Source organism: Phyllobates terribilis, unplaced genomic scaffold, assembly GCF_046119375.1.
Source record: "Phyllobates terribilis strain yellow unplaced genomic scaffold, ASM4611937v1 Scaffold_8__6_contigs__length_399053987, whole genome shotgun sequence".
Classification (NCBI taxonomy): Eukaryota; Metazoa; Chordata; class Amphibia; order Anura; family Dendrobatidae; genus Phyllobates; species Phyllobates terribilis.
This window is the reverse complement of record NW_027362768.1, coordinates 296,880,871-296,901,076: the sequence shown is the minus strand read 5'-3', so window position 1 is coordinate 296,901,076 and position 20,206 is coordinate 296,880,871. Positions and strand designations below refer to the sequence as shown.

At 42.1% G+C, this 20,206-nt stretch overlaps 1 protein-coding gene across 1 annotated transcript in view; it reads right to left on the bottom strand.

Annotated features, from left to right (window-relative positions):
• The window catches only part of LOC141157755 (inter-alpha-trypsin inhibitor heavy chain H3-like), a 71,869-nt gene that overhangs the window by 14,550 nt on the left and 37,113 nt on the right, over positions 1 to 20,206 (bottom strand). Inside the window, exons 12-15 of the mRNA XM_073645285.1 lie at positions 19,857 to 19,996; positions 18,362 to 18,522; positions 12,457 to 12,489; positions 139 to 171 (exon numbers count right to left, since the gene is read on the bottom strand). Of these exons, the coding sequence (XP_073501386.1) occupies positions 139 to 171; positions 12,457 to 12,489; positions 18,362 to 18,522; positions 19,857 to 19,996 (367 nt within the window). The remainder of the gene's footprint in view (positions 1 to 138; positions 172 to 12,456; positions 12,490 to 18,361; positions 18,523 to 19,856; positions 19,997 to 20,206) is intronic.

Here is a 20,206-nt window from a genome sequence, read left to right as displayed (position 1 = left end):
TTCTACTTATAAAAAATATAGCAGGTACTAAAGAATCAGACATGTATCAGTAAGAAGAAACCATTTTTAATTTTACGAGTAAATATCTGCCACTAGTAAATCAGAAAGTATTGTGAATGCATTAGAGCCCAATCATACCGGGTATCACTGGAGCAGCTGCATTACTTCTAACTGCAAATAAACCAGAAAGTGAAAATTAGGCTATGTACACACATTGAGAATTTGCAGCAGATTTTTTTGCACCATTAACTAGAGCAGGGGTGGACAATTAATTTTCCCGAGGGGCCACAAGACAGACTGTGACTGTTGTGAAGGGCCGAAGCAATAGACTGAAATTAATTCTGCTTTATATTAATATTAACATATTAATTATAATTATTTTAAATTAATATTAATTGCATCACTTGATATTGAACATAATTAAGTATGCTGACACTCCCCTATATACCGTATGAGCTCACACTCAGCCCTCATATACCTTAAGAGCCCACACACAGACCCCTATATAGCGTATGAGCCCACACATAGCCTCTTATATACAGAATGTGCCCCACATAGCTGCTTATATACAGTATGAGTCCCCACATAGTCTCATATATACAGTATGAGCCCCCACATAGCCCCCTATATACAGTATGAGCCCCCACATAGTCCCCTATATACAGTATGAGCCACCACATAGCCCCCTATATACAGTATGCACCCTCACATAGCCTCCTATATACAGTATGAGCCCTCACATAGCCTCCTATATGCAGCATGAGCCCCACACAACCTACCTTTATACAGTATATACAGTGTAAGCCCCCACATAGCCTCCTATATGTAGCACGAGCCCCACATAGCCTCCTATATACAGTATGAGCCTTCACATTGCCTCCTATATGCAGCTTGAGCCCAACATAGCCTCCTATATGCAGTCTGAGCCCAACATAGCCTCCCTACATATAGCGTGAGCCCCCACATAGCCTCCCATATACAGCATGAACCCCCACATGGCCTCTCATATACAGCTTGAGCCCCACATAGACTCCTATATACAGTATGAGCCCCATATAGTCTCCCGTATACATCATGAGCCCCACATAGCCTCCCATACACAGCATTAGCCTCCCAGCCTCCCTATATAGGTGATAGGTGGTGGCCGTAGGTGATATCGGAAAAAAATGGTGACAGGTTCTCTTTAAATGCATTCCATCTTATTACTCCCATAAAGACCAGCCTGCAGCTGTTATTAATAAGAGATAGTGATTTTTACTTTATACTGCTAGAGTATTATAATATACAGTATACTGTAGTGCATGTAAACAAATGCAGGTTCAAGTCCTCAAGGGGCACTAAAAAAATAAGTTCCTGAAAAAATATTAAAAAAAATCTAAAAGTTTGAATCACCCCTATATATGGTAAACACAAAAGAAGGAAACATATTGAAACATTTATTTTTTTTTTAGAAAAAAAGGCAATCAGAACATTGTCTATACCTAAATTGGTATAAAACATGCAATAAATAAAGTAATTAATTAAGTGTATATATATATATAACTCAAGTACTTATACAAAATACAGCAGGTACTAAAGAATCAGACATGTATTAGTAAGAAGAAACTATTTTTAATTCTACTGGTAAATATCTGCCACTAGTAAATCAGAAAGTACTGTGAATGTGTAGCGCCCCGAGGGTTCGGCCGCTACAGGGGTTTTGCACCTCTGCCAGAGGTGTGATATTCCATTCCCGGGTAAGGATGGAGTATGGACCAGGGCTCAGGTAGCTGCATACACCACACACACCCCATTTCCGAGGGACAGTTCAACGGTACTCCCATTAGACAGAAATGCAGGCACGACAGACCATGTCCCTGGCTGGAGTGGGGAGGAAAACTCGGTGATGTAGGAGCAGGAGGGGACGGTTCCTGAGCATAGATAGGAGCCCATTGGTTGCTGGTCACCTGGGCTCTTGTTCTAAGGGAAGTATAAAAGGTGGGCAGCATCTTAGATCAGGGGTCAGTTCGGGCAGAGTCTGTTCAGTCAGAGAAGACAGGGAGCAGAGGCTCTGTAGGAGCTCTGCTCAGAGGCAGGCCTAGAGAAAAGGCCGGGGCCTGAGAAGAGAAGGAACAGGAAAGAAGAGAGAGAGAAACAGAAGGGCTCAGGAACAAGAAGGTGGAAGGGACCCTAAGAACCCACGAGAATACAGGGTGAAGGGTCAGGCAGATTAATGGTACCGGATCCCAAGTTGGTGGAGGAGAAACTACCCTCAGCCAAAGACCGGAGGTCGTGATCATTTATTGGTGCGACACCTCATCAAACCGGCTAGGAAGGCACCATATAGGACAGCGGGGAACGGGACCCACGTTTACCCGAGCAGGTCTGCGGCAGCTGGACAAAAGTTGGTCACTGGTGAAGCAGGCCAGAGAAAGGATTGAAGGGGGTCCTGTGCCATGCTCCTGAACTGTCTGGGAGTTAACCGAGCCCCTCGCCTGGTGGACGCAGCACGGCTCGGGCGGTCATTGCTTACAGAAGTGACCCGGAGCATATGAACTGTAAGTAAAAGACATTGGACTGCAGTACGTTGTCTGAGTATTCCTTGCTCCTCCAGCACTAACGGTACTGGGACTCTCGTCACCATCACCCCCCACCATCCACTGCACTGCCCTGGGGTTACACTCTTCCCGTGGGGAGTTACACTACCTCAGCTGCATATACCATCAGCCCCAGCGGTCTGCCTTGCAGCGGCGGTTCATAATAGCCGCGATCCACGGGTGGCGTAGTCGGACATTGTCAACAGCACGTAGCAGACTGCCATTGGTCTAACCACCCTGAGCCACGGAACCGGGTAGCCACTACTACCCCCATCGCTCCCCTATAGCCCGGATCCGAGTGCCCCACGGCCCAGGGGGCGAGTCAAATGTATTAGAGCCCAATCATACTGGGTATCACTGGAGCAGCTGCATTACTTCTAACTGCAAATAAACCAGAATGTGAAAATTAGGCTATGCACACACATTGAGTACCGTATTTGCAGCAGATTTTTTTGCACCATTAACTAGAGCAGGGGTGGGAACTTAATTTTCCCAGGGGGCCACATGAGAGACTGTGACTGTTGTGGAGGGCCGAAGAAATAGGCTGAAATTAATTCTGTTCAATATTAATATTAACATATTAATTATAATTATTTTATATTAATATTAATTGCATAACTTAATATTGAGCAGAATTAACCCCTTAGTGACCGGACCAATTTTTAGAAATCTGACCAGTGTCACTTTATGTAGTAATAACTCTGGAATGCTTCATCATATCCCATTGATTTTAAGACTGTTTTTTTTGTGACACAATATACTTTATGATAGTGGTAAATTTAGGTTAATATGTTTTGCATTTATTTATAACAATATCAGAAATTTGACAAAATGTTTTAAAAATTGCAATTTGCAAACTTTGAATGACTATCCCTTTAATCCCAATAGTCATACCACACAAACACATTAATATATAACATTTCCCTCATGTCTGATTTACATCAGCACCATTTGTAAAGTGTTTTTTTTTATTTTGTTAGCATTTTAGAAGGTTTAAAAATGTAGCAGTAATTTTTTATTTTTTCAAGGAAATTTACAAAACTTATTTTTATAGGGACCTGTTCAGTTTTGAAGTGATTTATGGGGTCCTATATGTTGGAAACCACACAAAAGTCATAACATTTTAAAAACTGCACCCCTCAACATATTTAAAATTGCTTTCAGGCAGTTCATTAACCCTTCAGGTTCTTTTCAGGAAGTAATGGAAAATTAGCATGACAGGCCGCTATAACCGGCAGATTCTAAGGCCGTTATTTGGCCATTACCTGCCAATGGAAACATCAGGATCACACAATCAAGATCTCAGGGTGCCGATGAGGTTAAAGAGGAAGCCCCCACACTCTGTTAACTATTTAGATTCTGTAGTCACTATTGACAGCAAAATCTAAGGGGTTAAACGTGCGTGGTCGGTGCCAACACTGATCGTGGCTGATGCAGCAAGTTGTCAGCTATAATGTACAGCTGACAGCTACAGGATTGTCACCTGTCGGGGAACGCTAGTCTCTTATATCGCAGGTCAGTAAAAAGACGTCTATAGGTCACTAAGGGGTTAAGCATGCTAACACTCCCATATATACCGTAAAAAAACCACACACAGACCCCTATATAGCGTATGAGCCCCCACATAGCCTCCTGTATAGAGTATGAGCCTCCACATAGCCCCTATATACAGTATGATCCCCCACATTGCCCCTATATACAGTATGATCCCCCACATAGCCCCCTATATACAGTATGTGCCCTCACATAGCCTCCTATATACAGTATGAGCCCCACACAGCCTACCTATATAAAGTATATACAGCGTAAGCCCCCACATAACCTCCTATATGTAGCATGAGCCCCACAGAGCCTCTCTACATATAGCGTGAGCCCCCACATAGCCTCCCATATACAGCTTGAGCCCTACACAGACTCCTATATACAGTATGAGCCCCATTTAGTCTCCCGTGTGCAGCATGAGCCCCAAATAGCCTCTTATATACAGCATGAGTCCCACATAGCCTCCTATATACAGCATGAGCCCTATAGCCTTCCTATATAGGTAATAGGTGACTACGCTCTGCAGGAAGTAACTATATATGTCTCTATTGTTTTTCATATTCTTCCTAGTATGATGTATACTATAGCCGACAGCATGTAACTTTGTGATACCAGAGCCATACACACTATCCTCTATTTGTCACATGATCATATATAATCTATTGTTGTGTGAAGGTTCTGATATATGTATTTTACACCAGCTGTTTTGCCTTATTTATTTATTTAGATCATGTAATAATTTCTATCCTGCCTCCTGCGAATTATTGTTGTGGTGCCACCTGCTGGTCTCCCACTTTTTAATTTTGATCTTTTAATATTTAATAACTTGGATGTTGCTAGTTTCTAATAGAGATTTACCTTTTTACCATGGTTCTTTAGTACATAATTTTTTGTGGGATTTAATTCTGTGAATCGCCTCAAGGTAAAAATGCTCACTACACCCCTAGATAAATTCCTTGTTAGGTGTAGTTTCCAAAATGGGGTCACTTGTGGAGGATTCTGCTTTTTTGGCATGTCAGGGGCTCTTCAACTGTGACATGACATCTGTAATCTATTCCAGACAAAATGGCACTCCAAAATTCAAATGGCATTCCTTCCCTGCCGAGCTCTGCCGTGTACCCAAACAGTAGTTTTCACCACATATGGTGTATTGTTGTACTCAGGAGAAATTGACCAACAAATTTTGTGTTCCATTTTTTCCTGTTACCTTGTAAAAATGAAAAATTTGAGGCTAAAGCAACATTTTTGTGTGAAAAAGTTATATTTTTCATTTTTACGGCTCAATGTTATAAAATTCTCTGAATCACCTGTGGGTTCAAGGTGCTCACCACACCTCTAGTTACATTCCTTGAAGGGTGCAGTTTCTAAAATGGGGTCACTTGTGGGGGGTTCCCACTGTTTAGACACATCAGGGACTCTGAAAACACAACATGGCGTCCACTTTCTATTCCAACCAATTTTGTGCTCCAAAAGTCAAATAGAGCTCCTTCCCTTACGAGCACTGCCATGCGTCCAAACAGTAGTTTTCCACCACATATTGGGTATCGGCGTACTCAGGAGAAATTGCACGACAAATTGTATGGTCCTTTTTCTCCTCAATGATAATGAAAAATTTGGGGCTTGTCCCAGTGTTTAACATTGGCTGTGGCACTGACTTCTGAACGACAGTGCGACAGCCAATCAGTGAGCAAATTGGCTCTAAGTGGGACATTCCTTCTTCACTGGCAGAGCCAATGAGCTCGATGATTGGCTGTTGATGTGATATCAGCACTGCAGCCAATGCCAGACATCGGGAGCAGCAGTAGGGAATTGCCGGTGGACCTGGGGAGGGTGAGTATAGCTCAGTTGTTTTTTTTTATACCAAACTGCGCCCAGGTACAAACATTAACTGTAAGGGTACAATCCCTTTAAAGAGGACATGTCACTTGCCATAAATATACAGTACAGACCAAAAGTTTGGACACACCTTCTCATTTAAAGATTTTTCTGTATTTTCATGAAGTTGAAAATTGTACATTCACACTGAAGGCATCAAAACTATGAATTAACACATGTGGAATTATATACTTAACAAAAAAGTGTGAAACAACTGAAAATATGTCTTATATTCTAGGTTCTTCAAAGTAGCCACCTTTTGCTTTGATGACTGCTTTGCGCACTCTTGGCATTCTCTTGATGAGCTTCAAGAGGTAGTCACCGGAAATGGTCTTCCAACAATCTTGAAGGAGTTCCCAGAGATGCTTAGCATTTGTTGGCCCTTTTGCCTTCACTCTGCGGTCCAGTTCACCCCAAACCATCTCGATTGGGTTCAGGTCTGGTGACTGCGGAGGCCAGGTCATCTGGCGTAGCACCCCATCACTCTCCTGCTTGGTAAAATAGCCCTTATACAGCCTGGAGGTGTGTTTGGGGTCATTGTCCTGTTGAAAAATAAATGATGGTCCAACTAAACGCAAACCGGATGGAATAGCATACCGCTGCAAGATGCTGTGGTAGCCATGCTGGTTCAGTATGCCTTCAATCTTGAATAAATCCCCAACAGTGTCACCAGCAAAGCACCCCCACACCATCACACCTCCTCCTCCATGCTTCACAGTGGGAACCAGGCATGTAGAGTCCATCCGTTCACCTTTTCTGCATCGCACAAAGACACGGTGGTTGGAACCAAAGATCTCAAATTTGGACTCATCAGACCAAAGCACAGATTTTCACTGGTCTAATGTCCATTCCTTGTGTTCTTTAGCCCAAACAAGTCTCTTCTGCTTGTTGCCTGTCCTTAGCAGTGGTTTCCTAGCAGCTATTTTACCATGAAGGCCTGCTGCACAAAGTCTCCTCTTAACAGTTGTTGTAGAGATGTGTCTGCTGCTAGAACTCTGTGTGGCATTGACCTGGTCTCTAATCTGAGCTGCTGTTAACCTGCGATTTCTTAGGCTGGTGACTCGGATAAACTTATCCTCAGAAGCAGTGGTGACTCTTGGTCTTCATTTCCTGGGGCGTCCTCATGTGAGCCAGTTTCTTTGTAGCGCTTGATGGTTTTTGCAACTGCACTTGGGGACACTTTCAAAGTTTTCCCAATTTTTCGGACTGACTGACCTTCATTTCTTAAAGTAATGATAGCCACTCGTTTTTCTTTACTTAGCTGCTTTTTTATTGCCATAATACAAATTCTAACAGTCTATTCAGTAGGACTATCAGCTGTGTATCTACCTGACTTCTGCTCAACACAACTGATGGTCCCAACCCCATTTATAAGGCAAGAAATCCCACTTATTAAACCTGACAGGGCACACCTGTGAAGTGAAAACCATTTCCGGTGACTACCTCTTGAAGCTCATCAAGGGAATGCCAAGAGTGTGCAAAGCAGTCATCAAAGCAAAAGGTGGCTACTTTGAAGAACCTAAGAATATAAGACATATTTTCAGTTGTTTCACACATTTTTGTTAAGTACAGTGGTGGCCAAAAGTATTGGCACCCCTGCAATTCTGTCAGATAATACTCAGTTTCTTTCTGAAAATGATTGCAATCACAAATTCTTTGGTATTATTCTCTTCATTTAATTTGTCTTCAATGAAAAAACACAAAAAGAATTGTCCTAAAGCCAAATTGGATATAATTCCACACCAAACCTAAAAAAGGGGGTGGACAAAAGTATTGGCACTGTTTGAAAAATCATGTGATGCTTCTCTAATTCGTGTAATTAACAGCACCTGTAACTTACCTGTGGCACCTAACAGGTGTTGGCAATAACTAAATCACACTTGCAGCCAGTTAACATGGTTTAAAGTTGACTCAACCTCTGTCCTGTGTCCTTGTGTGTACCACATTGAGCATGGAGAAAAGAAAGAAGACCAAAGAATTGTCTGAGGACTTGAGAAACCAAATTGTGAGGAAGCATGAGCAATCTCAAGGCTACAAGTCCATCTCCAAAGACCTGAATGTTCCTGTGTCTTCCGTGCGCAGTGTCATCAAGAAGTTTAAAGCCCATGGCACTGTGGCTAACCTCCCTAGATGTGGACGGAAAAGAAAAATTGACGAGAGATTTCAACGCAAGATTGTGCGGATGGTGGATAAAGAACCTCGACTAACATCCAAACAAGTTCAAGCTGCCCTGCAGTCCGAGGGTACAACAGTGTCAACCCGTACTATCCGTCGGCGTCTGAATGAAAAGGGACTGTATGGTAGGATACCCAGGAAGACCCCACTTCTTACCCCGAGACATAAAAAAGCCAGGCTGGAGTTTGCCATAACTTACCTGAGAAAGGCTAAAACGTTTTGGAAGAATGTTCTCTGGTCAGATGAGACAAAAGTAGAGCTTTTTGGGAAAAAGCATCAACATAGAGTGTACAGGAAAAAAAAAGAGGCATTCAAAGAAAAGAACACGGTCCCTACAGTCAAACATGGCGGAGGTTCCCTGATGTTTTGTGGTTGCTTTGCTGCCTCTGGCACTGGACTGCTTGACCGTGTGCATGACATTATGAAGTCTGAAGACTACCAACAAATTTTGCAGCATAATGTAGGGCCCAGTGTGAGAAAGCTGGGTCTCCCTCAGAGGTCATGGGTCTTCCAGCAGGACAATGACCCAAAACACACTTCCAAAAGCACTATACAATGGTTTGAGAGAAAGCACTGGAGACTTCTAAGGTGGCCAGCAATGAGTCTAGACCTGAATCCCATAGAACACCTGTGGAGAGATCTCAAAATGGCAGTTTGGAGAAGGCACCCTTCAAATATCAGGGACCTGGACCAGTTTTCCAAAGAAGAATGGTCTACAATTCCAGCAGAGCATTGTAAGAAACTCATTGATGGTTACCGGAAGCGGTTGTTCGCAGTTATTTTGGCTAAAGGTTGTGCAACCAAGTATTAGGCTGAGGGTGCCAATACTTTTGTCAGGCCCATTTTTGGAGTTTTGTGTGAAATGATCAATGATTTGATTTTTGCTTCATTCTCTTTTGTGTTTTTTCCTTGCACGCAAATTAAATCATTTTCAGGAAGAAACTGAGTATTATCTGACAGAATTGCAGGGGTGCCAATACTTTTGGCCAGCACTGTATATAATTCCACATATGTTAATTCATAGTTTTGATGCCTTCAGTGTGAATGTACAATTTTCATAGTCATGAAAATACAGAAAAATCTTTAAATGAGAAGGTGTGTCCAAACTTTTGGTCTGTACTGTATATATATTTTTTTACCTGGTGTAAAGGTCTCTATTCTGGGCAATGTTTTTCTTTTGTTACTGCGCCTCTCCATTCCTGACTCTCATTAGCTAAGTGGGCGTGGCTCCAACTCTTTTGTATGGGAATCTTTTTGAGGACCACACGCACTTGGATATAAAAACTAAATTTATACACAGAGAATAGAGGACCATATCTCAGGATTGGAGAGGTTCAGGAACAAAAGGAAAATAATGCCAGATTCAGCGGCATTTACGCAAAGTAAAAAAATTACATATTTATGGCAAGTGACAGTTCCTCTTTAACCGCTTCCCGACCGCCCACTGTAGATAAACGTCGGCGCTGCCTGGGCTCTGTGCAGCGCCGACGTTTAAAAACGGTGGGTGGTCCCGCAGCGCTCAGGACCCCGAGGGTCCTGCAAGCGCTGCGGGTGCGGTGCAGAGCGATAGCTCTGACAGGGAACATCATCGGGACCTGATTGGATCAGGTCCCAGTGATGTTAACCCTTTGCTATCTTCTATATGCCACGATCTATAGTGATCGCGGCATATAGAAGATAGCAAGAGGAGAGGGGGTCGTCTACTTACCTCTCCGACGACCCCTGATACCTTCCAGGACCTGGCGTTGTTATGGCAGCTGGAGGTCACATGACCGCCTCCAAATCTGCCATATATGGCGTCCTGCTAGGCTCAGCCTGCATGCTGAGTCCAGCAGGAGACACAGTGTGAAATTGTCAGCAGTGGTCTCATCCAATGTAATATATGTCTATTACATTGGATGAGATCAGTGATCAGAAAAATAAAAATTAATGTCCCATACAGGGACTAAGTAAAAATGTAAAAGAAAGTAAAAAAAATGTTTTCAAACTGTTTAAAAAAATCACAAAATAAATAAAAATAAATAAATAAAACATTAAACCGATAAATCCGTATATTTATGCAAAAACAAAAAAAGTACACATATTTGGTATCGCCGCGTCCGAAACTACCCGAGCTATAAAACTGTGACACTAATTAACTCCTTCTGTGCACACCGTAATAAAAATAAATAAAAAACGGAGCAAAAAACTATGTTTTTTCCTCATATCGCCAAACAAAAAGTGGAAAAAAATGCGATCAAAAAGCAAAATGGAAATAAAAATGGTACCGCTGAAAACATCATCTTGTTCCACAAAAAAAAAGCCACCATACAGCTCCATCAGCCGAAAAATAAAAAAGTTATAGCGCTCAGAATAAAGTGATGCAAAAAAAATATTTTTTCTATAAAATTGTTTTATTGTGTAAAAACGCCAAAACATAAAAAAAATACAGTAAGTGTAGTATCGCTGTAAACGTACTGACCTGAAGAATAATGCTGCCTGATCACTTTTACCACACGCAGAACGGCATAAAAAAAAACCTCAAAAAACAATTCCTGAATTGTTGGTTTTTGTTAATTTTGTCCTCCCAAAAAATGGAATAGAAAGCGATCAAAAAATGTCATGTATCCAAAAATGGTACCAATAAAAATGTCAACTCGTCCCGCAAAAAACAAGCCGTCACATGACTCTGTCGGCCGAAATATGGAAAAATTATAGATCTCAAAATATGGCGATGCAAAAACTAGATTTTGCAAAAAAAAGCGTCTCTTAGTGTGTGACAGCTGTCAATCATAAAAACCCGATATAAATCTGGTATCTCTGTAATCGCACCGACCCGAAGAATAAAGTAATTTCATCACTTATACCGCACGAGGAACGGCATAAAAAATAAATAAAACCAATTCTTCACCTGCTACTGATTTGTTTATTATGTCTCCCAATGTGCTCACCACACATCTAGATAAGTTCCCTAAGGGGTCTAGTTTCCAAAATGGGGTCACTTGTGGGGGATTTACACTGTTTAGGCACATCAGGGGCTCTCCAAAAACATGGCGTCTGCTAATTATTCAAACAAATTTTACATTCAAAAAGTCAAATGGCGCTCCTTCGCTTCCGAACCCTGTAGTGTACCCAAATAGTGGTTTTCCCCCACATATGGGGTATCGGCATACTCAGGAGAAATTGCACAGCAAATTTAATGGTGCAATTTCTCCTGTTACCCTTATGATAATGCAAAATTAGGGGATGAAAAACATTTTTTGTGGGAAAAATGTGAAAAATTTATTTTTACGGCTCAATATTATAAACTTCTGTGAAGCACCTGGGGGTGCAAGGTGCTCACCACACATCTAGATAAGTTCCCTAAGGGGTCTAGTTTCCAAAATGTTGTCACTTGTGGGGGGTTTCCACTGTTTAGGCACATCAGGAGCTCTCCAAACGCAACATGGCGTCTGCTAATTATTCAAACAAATTTTACATTCAAAAAGTCTAATAGCACTCCTTCCCTTCCGAACCCTGCAGTGCGGCCAAACAGTGTTTTTCCCTCACATATGGGGTATCAGCGCGCTCAAGAGAAATTGCAAAAAAAATTTTGGGGTCCATTTTTTCCTGTTACCCCTGCGAAAATAAAAAAAATTGGGTCTAAAGTAACATTTTTGTGAAAAAAGTTAAATGTTAATTTTTTTCTTCCACATTCCAAAAATTCCTGTGAAGCACCTGAAGGGTTAATAAAGTTCTTGAATGTGGTTTTGAGCACCTTGAGGGGTGCAGTTTTTAGAATGGTGTCACTTTTGGGTATTTTCTGTCATAAAGACCCCTCAAAGTGACTTCAAATATGATGTGGTCCCAAAAAAAATGTTTTTGTAAATTTTGTTGGAAAAATGAGAAATCACTGGTCAACTTTTAACCCTTATAGCTCCCTAACAAAAAAAAATTTTGGTTCCAAAATTGTGCTGATGTAAAGTACACATGTGGGAAATGTTATTTATTAACTATTTTGTGTGACATATCTCTCTGATTTAAGGGCATGAAAATTCACCAAATTTCCGATTTTTTCAAAAATAAATGCAAGTGATATCAAAGAAATTTTACCACTATCATAGAGTACAATGTGTCATGAAAAAAAAATCTCAGAATCAGGGGAATCCGTTGAAGCGTTCCAGAGTAATTACTTCATAAAGCGGCAGTGGTCAGAATTGAAAAAATTGGCCCAGTCACGAACGCAAAAACAGGCTCTGGCGCGAAGTGGTTAAATCTATCTTATAATACAGAAATTATCATTCTTATAATAGTAATAAAATCACCATACCTGGAACCGGTAATGCAAAATGAGCACTCTGACCTGGAAAGAGATAAAAATATTACATTGAGCAGGCCTTTATGGGAATAGAAAAATAAGACAGATGTTCAGACATCCCCACATATTCCTCTACAGATATTGCTGCAAATTTGGGATTTTGCGTTTCACATCACAAAGGCGGAGTTCCACAAAAGAAATATGTGACACGTAGAACATGTCCTTCCATTTCGCTTAGTCACAGTTTAGAAATATTTTTTTGTATGAATATGAACTCTGTCTTCTCATGGTATACTAATAGATAGATGGTTCTTCTTATACTATTTGTATATGGATTTTTCATTCTAAAAGATCCACATACCGTAATAATAATAAAAAAAACTTAAAAAAATGGGTCAGTGCATTTCGTGTGTTTGACATGTTTTTCATTTTTAATTTTTTTGTTTTTAATTTTTTGTTTCTTTTTGCTCAGTTGATTCAGGCTGTGTTCCCACAATGAGCTTTTGGTGCATTTTTGATTCTGTGTATTTTTGCTGATTGCAGCGTCTTGCAGTTCCAAAAAAGTGGATGGGATTTATACAAATCTCACGCCCACTGTGCTTTGTTTTGCTCAGTGTAAACTGGCCTGCGGTATGTATTTGAAATCCGCAGCATGTCAGTTTCTCTTGCGGGTGCGCAGAGTTTTCTGTGCAGATTTTCCCCAAAGACTTACATTAGATGTGGAAATTTTGCAGGTAAAAAATGCACAGGGGTTTTTATTGCATTTTCACAGTGGAAACTCATCAAAACGCATGTAATCCGCACCTAAGTATGTCAATAAAGTTTTGTCAAAGCCAAATACCAGGAAGTATCAAAAACAAAGCAGCTTTATTTAAAGCATGACATACGAACAAGATACAAAAACAGCAGCATCAAAAACGAACGTGATAAAAATGCATGTTACAAAAACGCACACAAAAACACAATAAAGTAACATAATTTACATAATAAGTGCAGAAACTATGCAACATCAAAAACACACCAAATGCTCATTATGGGAATGTAGCCTAATACCACATTCACACGTTCAGTATTTGCTCAGTATTTTCCATCAGTATTTGTAATCCAAAACCAGGAGTGGGTGATAAATGCAGAAGTGGTGACGTGTTTCTATTATACTTTTCCTTTCAGAAACACTGATGTTAAATACTGACCGAATACTGAACGTGTGAATGTAGTCTTAAGCAGGGGCGGACCTACCGCCCGTGCAGCGGTTCATTGAACGGGGGCCCCCAAGGGAGAGGGGGCCCCTCCAGCCTCCAGCAGGGCCGCCATCAGGGCATGACTGCCCTGACTCCAGCATGGGGCCCGGCCGGTCGGGGCCCCTTCGGGGCCCTCCTCTTGTGCGTCTCCTCATGGGGCCCCCCCGCAGGACCCCGGCCCCATGCTGAGCGCAGGGACATCTCCGGTCATGTGACGGCGCCGGCACAATACTTACCCTCCCCGTGCCTCCGCAGCGTCTTCCGCGTCCTCTGACTGTGACGTCTCAGGTCAGAGGGCGCGGTGATATGTTTACACCGCGCGCAATCTCTCCTGAGCTGTCACAGCGGGAAGACGCGGGCGATGCTGGAGTCCGGATCAGCATCAGGTAAGAAGTGAGGTGAGTATTTGATTTTTTTTTTTTTTAAGTATGGGGCCATGGGGCATTATATGGTGGGGGGAGAGTGGGTGAGACATTCTGCATGGGGCATTATATGGTGGGGGGAGAGTGGGTGTGACATCCTGCATGGGGCATTATATGGGGGGAGAGGTGACATCCTGCATGGGGCATTATATGGGGGGTTGACATACTGCATGGGGCATTATATGGGGGGGGTGACATCCTGCATGGGGCATTATATGGGGGGGTGACATACTGCATGGGGCATTATAAGAGGGGAAGGGGGGAAGTGACGTCCTGCATGGGGCATTATAAGGGAGGGGGTGTGACATCCTGCATGGGGCATTATAAGAGGGGGAGGGGGGAATTGACATCCTGCATGGGGCATTATATGGGGGGAGAGGTGACATCCTGCATGGGGCATTACATGGGGGCGGGGGGGAGTGTGACATCCTGCATGGGGCATTATAAGAAGGGAAGGGGGGAAGTGACATCCTGCATGGGGCATTATAAGAGGGGAAGGGGGAAGTGACATCCTGCATGGGGCATTATAAGAGGGGAAGGGGGGAAGTGACATCCTGCATGGGGCATTATAAGGGAGGGGGGTGTGACATCCTGCATGGGGCATTATAAGATAGGGGAATTGACATACTGCATGGGGCATTATAAGGAGGGGGGGTGTGACCTCCTGCATCGGGCATTGTAAGGCAGGGGGTGGTCTGACATACTGCATGGGGCATTGAAAAGGGGGGAAGTGACATCCTGCAAGGGGCATTATATGGGGGGGAGAGGTGACATCCTGCATGGGGCATTTTATGGGGGGTAGAGGTGACATCCTGCATAGAGCATTAAAAGGGGGGTGTCATCCTGCATGGGGCATTATAAGGGGGGAGCAGCCTGCATGGAGCGTTACATGGGGGCCAATATTCTGTATGGAGCATTATATGGGGGACAGTATTCTGTATGGAGCGTTATATGGGGGTCAGTATTCTGTATTGAGCGTTATATGGGGGTCAGTATTCTGTATGGAGCGTTATATGGGGGTCAGTATTCTGTATGGAGCATTTTATGGGGGCCAGTATTCTGTATGCAGTGTTATATGGGGACCAGTGTCCTGTATGGAGTGTTATATGGGGACCAGTATCCTGTATGGAGCATTATATGGGGGTCAGTATCCCGTATGGACATTATATGGTGCCCATAATACTGTATGGAGGACTATACTGTCCAGTCTGCACTGTGCGCTGTGAGGATTCGCCGGTTTCTGAGCTATTGTAGAATTTACAATAGATATCGTCGTGTAATGGGGCATTATGAGGGGGGAACAGCCTGCATGGAGCGTTATATGGGGGCCAATATTCTGTATGGAGCGTTATATGGGGGTCAGTATTCTGTATGGAGCGTTATATGGGGGCCAGTATTCTGTATGCAGTGTTATATGGGGACCAGTATCCTGTATGGAGCGTTATATGGGGACCAGTATCCTGTATGGAGCGTTATATGGGGACCAGTATCCTGTATGGAGCATTATATGATGACCAGTATCCTGTATGGAGCATTATAAGGGGGTCAGTATCCTGTATTGAGCATTATATGGTGCCCATAATACTGTATGGAGGACTATACTGTCCGGGCTGCACTGTGCGCTGTGAGGATTCGCCGGTTTCTGAGCTATTGTAGAATTTACAATAGATATCACTCATGTAATGTAGTAAGTGAAATCTTTGGCTTTGTACTATATATATATATTTCTCTGTGGTATTTGTGCATCATGAATCATGGTATGTGTTAAAGGGGCCACTGAAACTCTGTCGCCCAGGGCCCACAAAAACCTGGAGCCGGCCCTGGGGGTAAGTACAGTATAACAATTTTTATTTTTTTTAAATACAATTACTTAACTAGGAGTGGGGGGAATCAGAGATGCACGGGGGGGGGGGGGGGGGGCCTTCATGCCCCCTATGAAGAGCAGGGGGGGGGGCCCAAAAAAAATTCTTGCACAGGGGCCCACTACAGTCTGTGTACGCCCCTGGTCTTAAGGATTGACATGTTTCTTCATATCACACTTGGGACACAATCACACGATCAGTATTTGGTCAGTATTTTACATCAGTATTTGTAAGCCAAAACCAGGAGTGGAACAATCAGAGGAAAAGTATAATAGAAACACGTCACCACTTCTGTATTTATCACCCACTCCTGTTTTTTTTACCCATTCTTGGTGAGCTTTTGGTGTATATTTTGACGCTGTATATTTTTCCTGCTTCAAAAACGCAGCATCTTAGGCTATGTTCCCAAGTTGAGTTTTTGCTGAGTATTTTATGGAAAGTATTTTAGAAAAAATGCAAGTAATCTACTAGGTGCAGAAATGGTGCAGAAAATCTGCAACATCAAGAACTCACCAAAAGCTCATCGTGGGAGCGTGGCTTTGGAGAGACAAAAAAAGAGAATCTGAATAAACCACATCAATAAAGCACTTTAAAGTTTTTTGTATGTGTTTTTTTGTCTTTTTTTATGTCTTTATTGTGTGTAGGGTGTTTTTTTTTTTTCGTTTGATTTAGAAGCATTTTCTTCAAGCAGAAACACCTCCAGAATTGACATGTTAATTATTTTTCCACATGGAAAAAAGTAGCACCACATGTGTGTTTTTCCATTGAAGTGAATATGAAGCTTATTCTAAGAGTATTTGAAGTGGTTTTTGATTTGGGTTTTGGAGCAGAATCTGCTCGAAAATCCTGTAAAATACTCCATGTGAACAGATCCTTATTACGTCCAAAGCGATTTCATTAAAGGGAATCTGTCACCAGGTTTTTGAAACCTAATCTGAGAGCTGCTTAATGTAGATGCAGAGACCCTGATTCCAGCAATGTTCCACTTACTGGGTTGCTTGCTGTTGTTTGTGCTGTAGTTTTGATAAAATCACAGTTTTATCAGCATGAGATTATCACTGAAGGACTAGTGAACCTGCAGCCATGTAGTCCTCCATCTTCATGAGTTTTGTATAATCCCCCCCCCAAACCACTGATTGGTAGCTTTCTGCCTATGCACAGTGTACACAGAAATCTGCCATACACTGTGGTGGGCGGGATTATACACAGCTCAGCATTCAAAGAACTGGTAGATCTGGGTCAGATAAGACCGTGATTTTATCAAAACTGCAGCAAGCAGCCCAGTAAGTCACATATCACTGAAATCAGAGTCTCTGACCATACATAAAGCTGCTCTCAGATGGAGTAGCTAAAACCTGGTGACAGATTCCCTTTAAGTTTAGGTGGGCAAATTCTTTGTAAATCACAATTTGCTATGGTTAGGTCTAACTCAAATTATTTCAGAAAAACTTTAGAACATGGAACATCTTCACACACATTCTCTCTTCCCTTGTCTAGACTTGTTGGTTTCTGCCTCAGCTAGTTTCTCTGCCTTCACCACAACTCAGCACAGTACTTCGGAAGCTGCCCTGGTTCCCAATAACGGTACTACAGTCCAGTAAGTGAGAGTCCTGTACTTCAAACCACGGTTCCGCGTCCTTTTACCCTTAGGGGAGCTACTTTGGCCACTGTAGCAGTTACTTAGCTTCTTGGCTTGCTATCGCATCGGAACTACCGCTCTGGGCACTCTTCGTCTCACGTTCTCTGTTCCATCCTGGCCCGTTGCCTCTCTATCTTGTAAACTCGGGGCTGTACCGATAGGCATCCTGTTCCAGGACCCTTCTCCAGTTAATTTCTCTGTCCTTCTAATGCTTTTCCTTTATCTTTTCAAGATCACACTATCCACTGCATCGGTCTCCTCTCACATCAGGGACACCCATGTCATGCGACTCTGCTCACTGATCAGACCATAGTTCTGCCTCTACTGCAGACTGAGTCCTATCTAACATTCTGACAGGAAGCTGTCTCTGTCTCTTCACTTTGAACCATCCCACTCTGGGCTAATCCCAACCATTAACCCTAACTCTCCCTTCTGTGAGGCAGAATACAACATTGTCACTAATAACGCATGTCACAATACACATTACAACAATACGCGTGTCTTCAAGGGGGAACGTAGGCAATATGTCCATCTCCTTACATAAGTAGACCAGCTTTGCACAGTGGACAAATACAATCTTTTCTTATCTCAGTACTTACAAGAAATTGAGTATCAAAATGCAACAATTTATAGAATATATTTTCGAGACAATACATGTATGTATGTAGAGCAAACGTATATATATATATATATATATATATATATATATATATATAGGAAATTAATAAAAACAAAGGTTTAAGATTCACTCACCATCCACAAACTTATCAGCCACAATGGTTTGTTCTTCTTCCTCTTTGTCTTCAGGTTTAGTAACCACCATTGATGTCAGTGGAGTCACAAACTTAAACTTGAGGGACAAATCAAGGGCCTGAGCTGTCAGACTCTCCTTCTCCTGTGGTTCAGCGTAAACCCTGTGATTGGGTTGGATTGCAATATTATCCAAATATTATCGATAAATCAGCATATGGAAGTAGAAAGGATGGCAAAAAATGCAATTATTCTCATTATTCACAATAAGACCCGCTGTACACAAGACTTTTAAGGTATATGAAGCCATAACACAACACCCATAGATTTCTAAAAGGCCCTTCTCTTCTTCATGGCATGCTCAATCAGAAACCATATTAAGAAGCTATTTTCACCAAAAAAGGTATTCTCCCTCAGAGAAGGGATTATGTGTCGCTATACAGTCCCCTGCAAAAATCTGTGATTGCTGAGGGTCTAACTTCTGTTTTGAGGTCCGCAGCGATTCCAAGAACGGGGGTTCCCAGTGCGGATGGAGTAGTAGGGCGCATGTGTTACCACCTCTCTCTCCACTCACTTCTATGGGGGTGACAGAACGGCTAGCTCAGTTAATCCCATAGAAGTGAATAGAGCAGTAGTTACACATAAATTCTAGCACTCTATTCACACCGGTATTTGAGCCCCCTGTTCCTGTAGTATTTTTAAAATGTAACATACAAGAGAACCACAATCAAGATCAGCAATTTGTGTGTTTTTCCAACACTTGAGTATTATGACTGATTGGTGTAGAATATAAACAAAAAAGACTGACCGCCACTTCCAAAACAGAAAACTGGTGTGTACAGGTGCTTACTAGGAGCAGCCATCTCCATATACAACTCACAAATAAAGCAGCACTCTGCAAAGCTAAGTATGCGAACATGGAATATATGAAATTGGAATAGCATTACTGCTCTAGAATATAGAAATAATTGAGAAACCTTAGCGCATAAATTGGCCAAATCATTTGTACCTGGTAGCCACGGTAAGGCGTTTCTTGCCATACCAGGAACCTACCAATGTATGTCCTCTCTTAGATACTAAAGTCTGCATGTGTATAGGAAGGTAAGAACTTGTTGTAATTAAAACTGCCTATGGCTTAGAGGCGGTTAGAGGTTCTTACCTTCCCATACACCAGCAGACTTTAGTCTCTAAGAGAAGACATACATTGGTAGGTTCCTGGTAACGAGAAACGCCTTACCATGGCCACCAGGTGCACATGAACTGGCCAATTTATGTGCTAAGATTTCTCATTTATTTCTATTTTCTAGAGCGGTAATGCTATTCATATTTCATATATTTCATGTTCGCATACTTAGCGTTACAGAGTGCTACTTTATTTGCTTGGTGTTGAATATATACATGGTATGTCATATGTTGTTATGATGGATGGTTGATATTTTAGATATTTGCACATAGATTTTGGGTGAGAATATTGATAAGCGATTATAGAAGCTCATACCGTTTTTCCAGTAGTTGCTGTATGGTGAGATAAGCCCATAGTCTCTCTATAAAATCACCAAAAATATATTCTTGCTCTTTGCTCGCCCCGTCCACTTTCTGCAGTTGAACATTCTCACTATATTTCAGCGACTTATTGGCCTGTTCAATTTATAGAAAACAAAATAACAAGATGCAAAAAGTTCCACCTTGCTCACATCTAGTCATTTAACTAGGGGGGAATATGTTAGGAGCACTTATAAGCAGTTTTGACACTAACTTATATAAGATCACCATCTGGGGTTGCCCACTCTTTTATTAGCTAATAAAGGTAGCCCCTTCTTTGTGATAGATGTTCCTTCAAGAAGATAT